General features: G+C 40.5%; 1 protein-coding gene across 1 annotated transcript in view; it reads left to right on the top strand.

Annotated features, from left to right (window-relative positions):
- LOC115219289 (uncharacterized protein ZK1073.1) overlaps nucleotides 1–15,000 on the top strand; it is a 146,561-nt gene that overhangs the window by 67,507 nt on the left and 64,054 nt on the right. The window contains exon 2 of the mRNA XM_029789451.2: nucleotides 9,492–9,542. Coding sequence (XP_029645311.1) covers nucleotides 9,492–9,542 — 51 coding nt within the window. The remainder of the gene's footprint in view (nucleotides 1–9,491; nucleotides 9,543–15,000) is intronic.

Raw genomic sequence — 15,000 nt, 5'->3', positions numbered from 1 at the left:
AGGAGTTTTTAGTCCATGTTGTTTGTAGCAGAGTTTGTTATAAATATGTGTGTTTGTGTGTGTATATATATCATCATCATAATCATCGTCATCGTTTAACGTTTGTTTTCCATGCTGGCATTGGTTGGATCATTTGAATGAGGACTGGCTGCACCAGGCTCCAATCTGATCTGGCAAAGTTTCTACAGCTAGATGCCCTTCCTAATGCCAACCACTCCAAGAGTCTAGTGGGTGCTTTTACATGCCACCGGCATGAGGGCCAGTCAGGCTGTTCTAGCAATGACCATGCTCAAAAGGTGATTTTTACATGCTATCTGCATGGGACTCAGTTCGGTGGCACTGGCAACGACCACACTCAAATGTTGCTTTTCATGTGCCAGTAAGGTGATGCTGGCAATGATCATGCTTGAATGGTACATTTTATGTGCTACCGGCATGGGAGCCGGTCAGCGGCCCTGCAATGATCACGCTTGGATGTGCTTTTTATGTTCCACTGGCATGAGTACCAATCAGGCGGTACTGTCGTCAGGAACATCAGCAATTTTGATTTTAATGTCACTTGCCTCAACAGTTCTTCGCAAGCTAAGTTTATTGTCTAATGAATGAAGGATACTCATAAGTGGGCTGGTTAAACACCACTGGCATAGGCCATGGGTTATGGTCTCACTTTGCTTGTTGGGTCTTCTCAAGCACAACATATCTCTAAAGGTCTTGGTCACTAGTCATTGCCTTGGTGAGGCCCAATTTTCAAAAGTTGTGCTTCCCCACCATATATGTGTGTGTGTGTGAGTTTTTGTATTTTAAGGTTGTTTCTACAGATATTCTATAGAAATTAAAGCCAGCATTGATTCTTGGTACAACATTTCGTATTGAGACATCAGATGTAAACAAGTAATGAGATTAGAGACAAAAGTGGGTAATCAGCGCTTAGGTAACCCGTTCCTTTCTCCGAACACATTGCTTATATAACCACTGTGTAGAGCAGTGTGAAGTTATTGGACATAACAATTTACATATTAGATGCATTCCTGGAACTATTATATAAACAGTTCTGTCGGTATGTGGTGACATGGAATGAAGTACTGAAAGATGACCTCAGAATGCTGAACCTTTTCAGATGAGATAGCAAGAGACCAATATACCTGGCGCTTTTCTGTACTCAAGAAGTTTCCTCCCCCACAGCTGAAGTGTTAAGGCCACTCTGCTGGTGCCATGTAAAAAGCACTCCTTCCTCTGCCACATTGTAGTGCTCTTGCCAGTGGTACGTTAAAAGCATCCGGCACACATAGTGGTTAGAGTGAGGAAGGGCACCCAGAGATAATGACATTTGCTCATTCTCTGGTTACATTACACTTTTAAAAACTTGAGTTGTCATCCATGAAAGGTCACATGTCAGGAGACCACATTGAAGTGATGGATGCTTGCATAGATGTGGACCTGCTTTGCTAAGGAAGAGAAAATGTGTGCTCAAATTTCTGTGGACACCAACAGCCAAAAAAAAAAAAGAAAGAAACCTGTTTAGAGGAAACATTGGGGAGGAGATTTCCATGGAACTGACGTTTTGAGGAGAAAGGAGTGAGTGTTGTGTTTAGTGTGGAGCCAAGAGCCAATTCTGACAAGCAGAGGCCATTATAGTAGTGATAGGAAAGACAAGGAAGAAACACGATACATACGAGCCAGAAACTGGTGTGTGTATGTGTGTGTATGTTTGTTTATGTGTTTGTGTGTGTGTGTGGTGTGTGTGTGTGTTAGAGATTTACAAATTTCATATTTAAATTGGGAACTTGCAGGTCTGCTCTCTTGTGGGTTATCTTCTTGACTTCATTAAATTATCTTTGATCACTACGTTAAGAGTGACTGACAAGCTAAGGTGTCTATCCCTACAAAACATTCTCATATCTATAGCAACATCTATACACATAGAAAATTGATGTTTAAACATCAAAGAATAAATCCACTGTAATTAAAAGCCCAATTAATAACAGGCCATTAAATTGCAACACATAATTACATAGCAGTAAATCCAAGTAGGTTTGACTTGCATGCATATACTTAATCAGTTCACACTATCTTTAAGAGCAACATATTTAGAATTGAAGTAGAAAAACATTAATTTCACAAATAGTTCATGTTTTAGTGGCATATTAATATTTATACGAGGTGCGATCAAAAAATATCGGGAATGGAGCCATAAAAAGAAAACTACAACATATATGAATTCGGCATTTAACCCTTTTGTTACAAACCCGGCTGAAACCGGCTTCTGGCTCTGAATACAAATGTCTTGTTTCTATCGGTTTTGAATTAAAATCTTCCACTAAACCTTGGTCACAATTTATATTCGTAACACTAGTTGAATGAAAGGGTTAATCTCCTTTGAAGTAGTCCCATTCTGATGCCGCACACTTTATCCAGTGTCATTTCCATTGATGGAAGCATTCCTTGAACTCCATTTTTGGGATAGCAAGCTGTTGCCTCGTTGCATTCTCTTGGATTTCCTTGCCATCTTCAAATCTTGTTTCTTTCAATTGGGATTTGATTTTGGCTTTGAGGTCGTAGCCACAGACGCACAATTCATCACCTGTTCTGACCATTCTCAAAAAGTCTTTTGTGTTCCTCCATGCAATCAAAGAGATCCTGTGCTGCTGCTGAAACCCATTCCTCTTTTTGAAACCCATTCTACACACTTCACTTCCAGGCACTGCTATGAACAAACAGAAGTGAGTGGGCAACATTGTCACTTAGTGTGTGCATGCGTCACAGAGTTGAAGGTTCATCTGTATTAAATGGCTTTACTCTGTGTTCTTTAGTTCTGTTACCATCACACCAGTTCTGATACTTTTGGATCAGAGCTTGTATGTGTATTTATATTTAAATTTATATGTGTTGACCAAAGCTTTGTGAGTGGATTTGGTAGACAGAAACTGAAAGAAGCCCATTGTATGTATATAATATATATATATGTATGTATGTGTGTGTGTGTGTGTGTGTGTGTGTGTGTGCATGCGTGTCTTTCTGTTTGTGTGGTGGTGGTGGTATCGTTGTTGTTGATGATGCTGGTGATGTGGTGGTGTGATGATGACAATGGTGGTGGTAATGTTGATGATGGGGATGATGAGGGTGGTGATGATGTTGATGATGCTGTCATCCAAAGTATATCCTGTTTGCAAGTTTTGTGGTTCCATTTTGATAAAAAAAAAAAGTGGTTTTCTTTTTAATTTTAATTCAGCTATTATAATTTTTTTTATTGAAACATTCACTCATTCTGTGACTAAAGTAAATTTGGCTCTTGCAGTATGCTACATCCTTGAAATTTGTGTATTTTTACTGGAAGTACAGGCGTGGCTATGTGGTATAACAGTTTGCTTCCGAACCACAAGGTTTCAGGTTCAGTCCTGCTGTGTGACAACTTGGATAAGAGTCTTTTACCATAGCCACCAGGCTGACCAGAAACTTGTGAGTGGGTATGATAGATACAAACTGAAGTATGTGTGTTTGTGTCTCTTCTAGTCTCGACAATGTGAAACAGTTGTAAATGATTGACACTGTTGTACAAGCAGTGTTGTTCGTTTTCAAACATGCCTGTGCAAACATGTCTGGTCATAGAGAAATATTACTTTGCTTAGAAACAGGTAAGGGTTAGTGACAGGAAGGGCATCCAGCTTTAAGAAAATCTGCTTTGACAAATTTCATTTAGACATTGCAAGCAGATGTATCAATTCTTGTATTGTTCTGTAGAATGGTCTACAAACGTTTTCAGAATGTCTTCACATAGCAGTTATTGACCAATGCTTGTTTCACTCATTAGGATTCCCATGTTGAAAAATTCTTTTGTCGACAAGAAGTTAAAAGTTTGTTTAAGAAGGGATTTTGATTAGAGGGGACATTATTATAACTATAGAGATAACTAACCACCTGTATGTTTTACAGTTCTTGTCCTCTTTTCCATGCTTGCATGGGTTGGACTGAATTTTGTTGAGGCAGGTTTTCTATATCCAGATGCCCTTCATGCTGTCAGCCCTCGTGTTTCTAAACAAGGTAATATTTCCCCATAGACATGTTTTCACAGAAGACTGGAAATAAAGGACACTGTTTGCATGTTGGGAGTCATTTCTTTACAACTATCACGCAATATCATTACAAGACAGTTATACACACACACACAGACTTGATGAGCTTGTTTCAGTTTCTGTCCACCATATACAGAGTACGGTGAATAAATTGTACAAAATGTCTGTCTGTCTGTCTGTCTGTCTGTCTCTCTCTCTCTCTCTCTCTCTCTCTCTCTCTCTCTATCCACACACACACACAGAGGGTGTGGTAAATAAATTGTTGTTTAAACTACACAAAAATTAAAATAACACTGCCATCTCATTTTAACAGACATTTTTACCAAAATTACATAAAAATATCTTGAGATACTAAAGAGTAAATTTATTCAATCAAATCGCCTTTGGCTTCAACCACAACCTCCAGACGACTTTAGAATCTCTTGCAACTCTTCTGGACGGTTTCTTTGTTTCAGTTTGTGAACACTGCCATAATCCCTGCCTTTAGTTTATCTTTGGTGTTACAAAAAGTTTTGTTGGTCTCTTGCTCAACTGCACCCCAAACAATAATCAAGGGAGTTGCAGCCATAGGAGTTAGTTGGCCAGATGTTAGGGGTGATGTGGTCACAGAAATTTTCTGACAGCCATGACTGAGTTCTCCTGCTTGTGTGGCATGGTGCTGAGTCTTAGGGTCTTACAGCAGCCACCGCTTGATCCAGGGCAGCACCACCTCCTCCAAGCACTTGATGTAGGCCTCCGTGTCGAGTCTGAGGTCGTGTGGGAAGATAAATGGAAGCATAATGTCACCATCACTTGCGATCACTCCAAATATCATGATGTTGACTGGATGTTTGATTTTTATCACTCTCGGTACATGTCCTCAGATTGCACTGTCCTCAGACTGACACCTAAACACTCTGAAATATTCCTAATGAAGCTTCCGGCGCAAATACCAAGCAGTACATGTTGTTTCCAAATTTCTGGCAGAGTGAATTATGTCATGGTGCTGTTTTTCTCACGGATGGTGCCCAACTAACCCAACTATACTGTGTAGTCAACAAAATCAAAAACAAACAATGCACATGCATGAAATTAAAAATATAAACTGGTGACAATTTACCCATCGCACCCTGGATTTGCTTTGGTTGACCTGGCGCTATTGTAGAAGACACTTGCCCAAGGTGACATACAGTGGGATTGAACCCAATACCATGTGGTTGGGAAGCAGACTTCTTATCACATTGTCTCTATATGTATATCTGAGAATGGCAACATGATGTCATGGCTTAAATATATAATTAGAACCATAAGTTGGATTGTAAATTTAAAGATGGAATTGTTTTCGAGATCATCTTTTAAGCCTATCAGTCCTTCTGTATCTGATCTGATACTATATCATCACCATATTTGATATATAATGTTTTTAGGGTTAGGAATAACTTTGGTTTCAACTTTAAGCCAGTCAACCTGCTTGTCATAAAGAGGGGTGCAAAATTGGGCCTTGAGTGGAGAACCCGTGTGTGTGTGTGTGTGTGTGTGTGTGTGGTGTGTGTGTGTGTGTGTGTGTATGCATAGGTGAGGCAGTCGTGGATAGCTCTGCATCTCTCCATCTCATTCTATTTTTAAAAATTATGGAATTTTCAAACTAATTAAGTTAATATAAATTTCCTTAAAGACTGCAAATGCACTTTCAGTTTAATTACTTTGTATTTATACTTGTTTAAAAAAAAGACTTGTTTTCTGATATAAATAACTGAGTGAGTATATGTGTGTGTGTGTTTGTGTGTGTTTGTGTGTATGTGTAGACCAGGTTCCTGGCAGTGTTGCTGTGACCTCATCACATACTGACGTCCTCTAAACTTCCCTTGATGTCAAAATCCGAAGCTAAACTCACTGCTGTTTCGTCTCCTCTTCTCTACCTTGCAAGGACTTCAATCACCTCTTACCAACATAAAAACTACACATCCTATTTTCTAAGACACAAATCTCATAACTTGTTGTAGTGCCTTTCCGTTGTCTTTACTCAAAAGTTCCCTTCAAAAGTTGTTGTCTAATACAGTAGTTCTCAAAGTGGGTGGTACCAGCCCCTTCTGGGGGGTGGGGGGTGGAAAGATCCAGAGGGGGTGCGTTGAAGAAAAATGGGGTGATAATGGAGTGACCAAAATGGGGCAGTGGATGTAAAAAAAAAAAAAAAAAAAATGGGTTAATTTGGTTAAATTTTATCTGTGAAATACTGTTGTTTTGAATTTGCTGCAGAAAATGGTTTATGTCTGTGATGGTGAGTAGGGGTGGGGTGGGGCATTAGGAATGTGACCTTAGAACAAAGGGGGCAGCAACCTGAAGATGTTTGGGAACCACTGGTCTAACATACAAAAATTCCACTCACCTCTCTTAGATACCTGTAACAAATTCTTCCTCTTACTCTCCCTTAGTCCCCCTCCCCATTTCTCTCACTTCACCCTTCTGAAAACATCATCCTCAGTGACTTCCATGCATACAACTTTTCTTGGTTTATACACTCATTGTTTATCAATGGTGCCAATGCAGAAACTGAATCTTTTGCAGTCTCCTATTCTACATACACCAACAAACTTTGTTCTCCCCCACACCCGACCCTTAACAAACAAACAAACACTCTAAATACCAATTTGATCTCTTTCTCATCTCTAAGATCTACCTCTACCAGATTTATAACTGTTTTTACACCTGTCAAGTCCTCTGGTCATTCCCTCGTTATGACAACACTCCACACATCCACATACTGCTGGAGGCCACTTACCAAAGACTGCAATGTCTACAAGGTACTGCCCTTTAACCCTCCCACATCTCTGCTGCTGGTGCCTGAGGTTCATTGCCAAAAGGAGCTCTCCTCAATTTTGCAGAATCCTCCTTTTTCTTCTCTACTTCTCAGACATTTGGGTTTTGTAAATCACCATTCTTAGAGAGAAAGCCTCCACATTTGCTGCTTGCTATGTTCCCAACTCTTCACGGTACACACTTACATAAATCTTCTTTTAAAACTACCCCCTTTTATTCCACCCAGTTCTTTCCCATATATATATATATGCCAAATGCCAAAAATACCCCCTGTTGATGTAAACCAATAAACCTATTGACCTCCACAAATGTTCCATTTTCCTAAGACAATGCTCATTAAATTCTAAACAATGTACTCACTAAATTCTTCAGTACCTTTCCACTTCCTTGGGATACATGCCAATTTTGGAAACATAATGTAGTGTGACCCATTTACAAGAAGACCAACCCCTCTGACCTTGATGCTTCTCATCCTTTCACACCATCATTTCAAAATGATAGAGACATCCATTAACAACAGCCTTCTCCAATGCTTTAAATCTCTTTCAATCCTAAATGACCACAAAAAGCCGAATCTATTGGAAACCCAGTTTCCTAGCATCTCCTGTTGAAACTTCCAATTTGTTTGGATCAGTGACTTCCTATCAGATTGCACTTTTCTCAACAGATGGAGCTCTCTGACATGTGTTCTATCACCTCTAGTCTGCTCATGTCTGCTTCTTCCCACCCCTCTTCTTTCTATACATCATCAGTCTACTTAGTGTCACCTCCAACAACGTCCACTCTTCATTCTTACCTAACCTCTTACACCCAAGCATCATTTGAATGGAACGTAGGCACCTCATGCCTGACCTGCACTCACTCCAGAGGTCTCTAAAACTTCTGATGAGGCAATATCAATTTTGTCCCTTTCATCAGAAAAAAAAAATCCTTGCACATATTAAGAAAACCTCATCATACCTCACTCCTTTTAATTATGAACAGTACGTAACCAGAAAACTTATAACAGCAGCTGGGCCTCACTATTTCTTGAGTTCCCTCCTAGTGAAAGCTCATCAACCAACTTAATAAAGACTGTATCATGGAGACTGGTCATTCTCTTCAGCATCAGAAAACACTGGTGCCTCCATCAACTACTTAAGCATTTACACAACTCGGAAGAGACTCACAGTGGGAGCACTGCATCATATGTGTCTGGAATAGTGCTGCTATACTCTTCAACAACATTCAGACAAAGGCTGTTGCTACTCACCTGACTGGCGCAAAGTTACTCACAAACAAATATCTCTGACACTCTGTCATGCTGTGTCTCCTCTCACTTTTTTTACAGCTACTACTATAATGCCCTCTGCTCCTCAGAAATGTCTGGTCTCAAGTCACCTTAGGCAATCTCAATGTCTTTTGCTCTTGTCACCCATATTGTACTCTTAGCAATTCTGTACCCACTCCTCATTATTCATAAGCATCTCTTCTCCACCTTAGCTCTCTGTCTGTCTCTTAGTTGACTAGTCTTTCTCTCTAGTACACTTCCCTTGGACTCTGTATTATAAAAATGTACAGTAATCCCTCACAGTTTATTATTTAAGCTTACGTCGATTCCTCCGTGGTGTTGTTTTGCATTTATAATAAAATAAATATATACAAATAATAAAAATAATAATAAAAAATATACAGTACAGTACTGTTTCTACTTCGCGGATTTTCACCTATTGCAGGGAGTTTTGGAACGTAACACCTGTGATAGTCGAGGGATTATTGTATATGTCATTATATGACATTATATATCCTTTATTGAGTTAAATGCCTTCCATCCTGCTCTTATTCTCTTTGAGATTTCAACATTCATTGATGTTCTTCAGGCAAGTCAAGTCACAACTTGACTGAAAACCCTGTGCACCCACAGGTAAAACTCAGAGTGACTGACCGGACCAAAATAAAATTATCCTTAATCTCTTTTATGGTATTGAGTACTATTTTCTCCCATGACAGTTAACACTAAACTGATATATATGTATAGAATCTAATGAGCTGTCCACAAGGCTGTAGCTTTCACGGATATGACCAGACTTCAACTTCACGCCTTAATATTTAAGACGCAGGAGTGGCTGTGTGGTAAGTAGCTTGCTTACCAACCACATGGTTCCAGGTTCAGTCCCACTGCGTGGCCCCATGGGCAAGCGTTCTCTACTATAGCCTTGGGCTGACCAACGCCTTGTGAGTGGATTTGGTAGATGGAAACTGAAAGAAGCCTGTCGTATATATATATATGTATATATGATTGTGTGTCTGTGTTTGTCCCCCACCACCGCTTGACAACTGATGTGGGTGTGTTTACATCACTGTAATATAGTGGTTTGGCAAAAGAGACCAATAGAATAAGAACCAGGCTTACAAAGAATAAGTCCAGGGGTTGATTTGCTTGACTAAAGGCAGTGCTCCAGCATGGCCGCGGTCAAATGACTAAAACAAATAAAAGAATAACAAATAATAAAAAATGTATGTATATGCGTACATATGTACATGCATACACACCAGTTTCATTGTTTGACGAAGCTTGTATCATTCTCTTTTTCAGTTTCTTCAATATTTTTGTATTTCTAATGTTTCTATTTTGATCTATTCCAGAAACGCGAAATATCTGCTCCCCGAGTTGGAAAATTCAATGTCCACATACAGGTATTGTATTATTATAATCATAATTATAAGTATCATTATTATTACTATAATCATTGTTAAGGAGGCGAGCTGGCAGAATTGTTAGCACGCCAGGTGAAATGCTTAGCGATATTTTTCATGTCTTTACGTTCTGAGTTTAAATTTCACCGAGATTGACTTAGCCTTTCATCCTTTTGGGGTCGATAAATTAAGTATCAGTTGCGTACTGGGGTTGATCTAATTGATTGACCCCTCCCCCAAAATTTATAATAATCTTTTAATTATAGAAAAGATTATTATAATCGTTATATTATTATTATTATTATTATTATTATTATTATTATTATTATTATTATTAAGGCAGTGAGCTGGCAGAATCATTAGCACGCTGAATGAAATGCTTAGTGGTATTTCGCCAGTTGTCTTGTTCTGTGTTCAAATTCCTTCGAGGTTGACTTTTCCTTTCATCCTTTCAGGGTTGATAAATTAAGTACCAGTGGAACACTGAGGTTGATGTAATCAACACTCCCCTCCCCCCAAAATGGCTGCTCTTGTGGCAAAATTTGAAACTATTATTATTATTATTATTATTATTATTATTGTTGTTGCTGTTGCTTTTATTGCTAAGGCGGTGAGCTGGCAGAACCATTAGCATGCCAGGCAAAATGTTTAGTGCCATTTTGTCTGTCTGTATGTTCTGAATTCAAATTCCGATACGGTTGGCTTTACCTTTCATCCTTTCAGGATCAATAAACTGAGTACCAGTTGAGTATTGGGGTTGATGTAATTGACTATCCCTTTCCCCCAAATTTGAGGCCTTGTGCCTATAACAGAAAGGATTATAATTATTATTATTATTATTATTATTATTATTATTATTATAGAGTGAGAGAGCAGTGCATGCCATCAAAGTAACACTGGCGTAAAATATACGAAGCCCAGTATACCCATCTTGACTACCCTTCTGATAAGGGTACACCAGGCACATGCATCTCAACCATATGTATGTGACATGGTGATCTCATATCAAGATAAACGGTGCATGACTTTGCAGGTGGGGCCCAGTTAGAATTTTCTAAGGATTGTTTAAGGATGTTGAACGAAACACCCATGTTTCCAGAGGTGAATTATTCAAACCCCAAAGAAACCCTCTCAACATATGGCTATGATGCTCCCCCACTACTTCTGCTCGTGATCAGAGATCCACATATTGTCAGCCACTAAGGGACATGGTCAACTTTGACAAGCAAATCTGTGGTATTGAGCAGAATATTTGCTGTAGCCCATCTTTTATACCAAGACAAAACAATGATAACACTTCCAATCAGTTAAGATCAGATGCCATGAGAGCCACTGCCTGGTACTGCATCAGGGCATTTTTATTATTATTATTATTATTATTATTATTATTATTATTATTATTATTATTATTAATAATAATAATAATAATAATAATAATAATAATAATAATGCGGTGACCTGGCAGAATAATTAGCATGTCAGGCAAAAATGCTTAGTGGTATTGCATCAGTCTCTATGTTCTGAGTTCAAATTCAACAGGGGTCAACTTTGCCTGTCATCCTTTTGGGGTCAATAAAATAAAATATCAATCATGTTACTGGGGTCAGTGCAACTGACTTGCCCCCTCCCCTGAAAAATTGCTGGCCTTGTGCCAAAATTAGAAAGAATTATTTTTGTTATTATTATCATCGTCTTGTCTTTACGTTCTGAGTTCAAATTCTGCCAAGGTCGATTTTACCTTTCATCTTTTGGGGATCAATAAATTAAGTACCAGTCAAGTAATGGAGTTGATGTGATCGACTTAGCCCCTGCCCCAAAATTTCAGACCTTGTGCCTACAGTAGAAAGGATTATTATCATTTGTTCAGAAGAGGGCACTTACTTACCTTAAAGGTCAGAATCTCTGTGATTCATGTAGGGTTTCAATAAGTATCCCTCAGAGGTCCCTTCCCTTTTAAAGAATTTTTTTTTCTTTGGGTCTTTTTGTTGTTATTTTCCCTGTCAACACGTTTTCATGTAACCCTACTCTGTATTGCCCTGTATCTTCCTCGATCTTTCCATTGCTATGGAGACACAATGGCTCAGTGGACTCGCGGTCATAGGATCAAGGTTTTGATTCCCAGACTGGGCGTTGTGAGTATTTACTGAGTGGAAACACTTATAACTCCACGAGGTTCTGGCAGTGGTTGTTGGTGAACCCTGCTGTACTCTTTCACTACAATTTTCTCTCACTCTTTCTTCTTATTTCTGTTGTACCTGTATTTCAAAAGAGGCCAGCCTTGTTACATTCTGTATGACGCTGAATCTCCCCGAAAACTTCGTTAAGGGTACCCATGTCTGTGGAGTGATCAGCCACTTGCAAGTTAATTTCACGAGCAGGCTGTTCTGTTGACTGGATCAACTGGAACCCTCGTCGTCGTAACCGACGGAGTGCTGTAGTTTCCGTTAACCCTTGTGGTGAACAAAGACAGCATTACCATTTGACTTAGATGATGAGCTTTCAGAACTGTTTGCACATTGGACAAAATGCTCTGTAGTATTTCGGCCATCTCTTTATGTTCTGGTTTAATTTCTACCAAGGTCAACTTTGTCTTCAATCCTTCCAGAGTTGATAAAATAAAGTACCAGTTGCACACTGAGATTGGTGGATTGACGAACCCACCTCCTCCCCTCAAAATAGTCTTGAACCAGAAACTGATATTATTGGGTGAGGGTTTGTGACCTTGGCACTTAGGATGATTCTGGCTGGATCTGTAGGGTTCCTCGATTGGCCCTATTTGGAAGTTCTATATCAAGAGGACTGCATCATAGACTTGTTCACATACACTGTATACTATTTACACTTTCTGTCACTTCCCCTTCTCTATTCCTCCCCCCCGCATCTTCCAAATAATCCTCTCGTAAACTGTCCTTGTCATGTCCTCCCCACCTCATCTGATGCCCTTGTGACAAATAAAAAACACCATTGGGGAACTGGCAGAATCGTTAGTGCTCCAGACAAAATGCTTAACGACCTCTGCATTTCTGTTGGCTCTTTTTACGTTCTGAGTTCAAATTCCACCGAGGCCGACTTTGCCTTTCATCCTTTCGGGGTCGATAAAATAAGTACCAGTTGAGCACTGGGGTTGGTGTAATCGACTTTACCCCCTCCGGAATCGCTGGCTTTGTGCCAAAACTTGAAACCATCCTAATTATTATTATTATTTATCGGATGTGTTCGTGGAGCAATGCTTTGTATCCTTACTGACGTCGGCACAATAGGCACCAGTCATCGTTCGACTGTTTCCCTCGTCATACAATTTCTGGTCATGTGCTTGATTTAGAAATTATTATAATCAAAACCAATTACTACACACACACACACACACACGCACGTACGCGCGCGCGCACACACACACACACACACACACACACACACGCACGCGCGCACACACACGCACACACACTGAGTAACTATAAGCCGTCTGGTTTAAACCGTTAAAAACATGATCTTTCATTAATTTCAACCGCAGCTTCATAAACAAAACTATATTTTAGCTTTGCAGATGCGATTGACTCTTATGTGCCTTTCTATGTCAGTTTGTCTGTTTTCTTTTTCTTCCCCCCTCTCCCTGCCTTTCTTTCTTTCTCTCTTTTCTCTCTTCCTGACTCTTCCTCCCCCCTCTGTATGTATGTACGAGCATAGCTAATCCACCCACACATTCACACGTACATTCATTCATTAATACATAAACACATACACGTACCCACGTACATAACATGCAGTCATAACATACAATAAGCACACACGCGATACACCGTCTCTCTCTCTCTCTCACACACATACCTAACTGGATACACATGTACCCAAGTACATGTGTATCCACGTATGTGTATGTACACAAACACTTACATGGCATTTCGACGAATGCTGCTTGCATTCAAGTTGTGGCAGCTACATTATACCGCCAGCATCACGACGGCTGCTACTGGCATCTGCATTTCACAACTACCTCCGCAACCACCACCACCACCACTACTGCTGCTGAACGACTAAACTGTCAGCACTAGCACAACCAGCAGCAACACCACTAAACTACTACCTGCGCCACTAACAACCCCACTACGGAAAACTACTACCAATACATTCACCATCACCATCGCCACAACGAACACATCTCGGCACCGCCGCGAATCCCCAGCACGAACGTCTTCATCTCCACCGCACAGTTAACACTTTCACTGCAACTGTAACCACCACTACCATTACTACTACTACTACTACCACCATGTCGCGTTTGATACTAACATTAGCTCAAGAACTGCAAGCACCATCATCACAGTTAACACTAGCACGACCGCCAACACCTTCACCGCCATACCCCGGTATTAGCACTACCACCACCACCACCACCACTACTAGCATCCCATAATTTACACTAGTATCATCACCACCGCCACCACCACTACAAGCGTCACCACCACTACCGCCGCCGCCACCCACCGTTGCAGTGTTCTTTAGTTTGGTGAGAAGTGGGGTGCAGTGTCAATGACCTTCCCAGGTTGCCTGAGACTGGTTACATTGATGTTGTAACCATCGCATTTACTATGCTAACCGCCACTACAACTACTATAGTAACCACAACATACCTACCAGCACCTCGACCACCACAGATTGCTGTCACACCATCACCACCACTGCCACCACTGCTATAGTATAATAGAATAATTGCTGCAAGCTATTGCCGCCACAACATAGCTTTACCATTGTTAAAAGCCAGTACTACAACAAGCGTCATGCAGTCACCACTGGTACCAACGCCTATACTGTTGCCAACCAGGCAGCGAGCCATGGTTATGAAAAAAAAACCCGCTTTCATCTGCATGACTATCACCGCGAAGTACCACCACCACTATTACTACTACTACTACTACTGCTGCTGCTGCATAGGCAGTCGTCCCTACTGCTACCAGTGCCACTACTATCGTCAAATACGACCACTAACTAGTACTGCCAACTACTTTTGCACAAAACTACCGCTAAGATCACTACACAATTGTTATGCAGTCAACACCACCACTACTACCACCACCACTGCAACTATCAACACAAAGCTACTATCTTGACCACTGCAACAGTAACAACAAGAACAACTACTACTACTACACAGCTACCACCGCAACTACTACCAAAGCCACTACCATCACTTACAGTCACAACTACCTGTACTCAGACTACCACCACCACCGCCCTTACGTCACTCACCCCCTTCACCAGCAGCAACCCTTTCTCGGTAGTCGACCGTATAATCACTCAACGTAATCACACGGCAACAGAGGAGGATTCCTTGCCTAACTGCCGACCTCCAGCGGTATTTTGTGAATTCCTTACTTTGGAATATGTTCCTGTTGTAGTGATGGTGGGGTGGTGGTGGCAGGATCGGCGGTGTTGAAACTGTATGTGAATACACGTACACACA

This window comes from Octopus sinensis, linkage group LG14 (genome assembly GCF_006345805.1).
Source record: "Octopus sinensis linkage group LG14, ASM634580v1, whole genome shotgun sequence".
Taxonomy (NCBI): domain Eukaryota; kingdom Metazoa; phylum Mollusca; class Cephalopoda; order Octopoda; family Octopodidae; genus Octopus; species Octopus sinensis.
The sequence above is the reverse complement of the archived record's forward strand: the minus strand, read 5'-3'. Positions and strand labels throughout refer to the sequence as shown.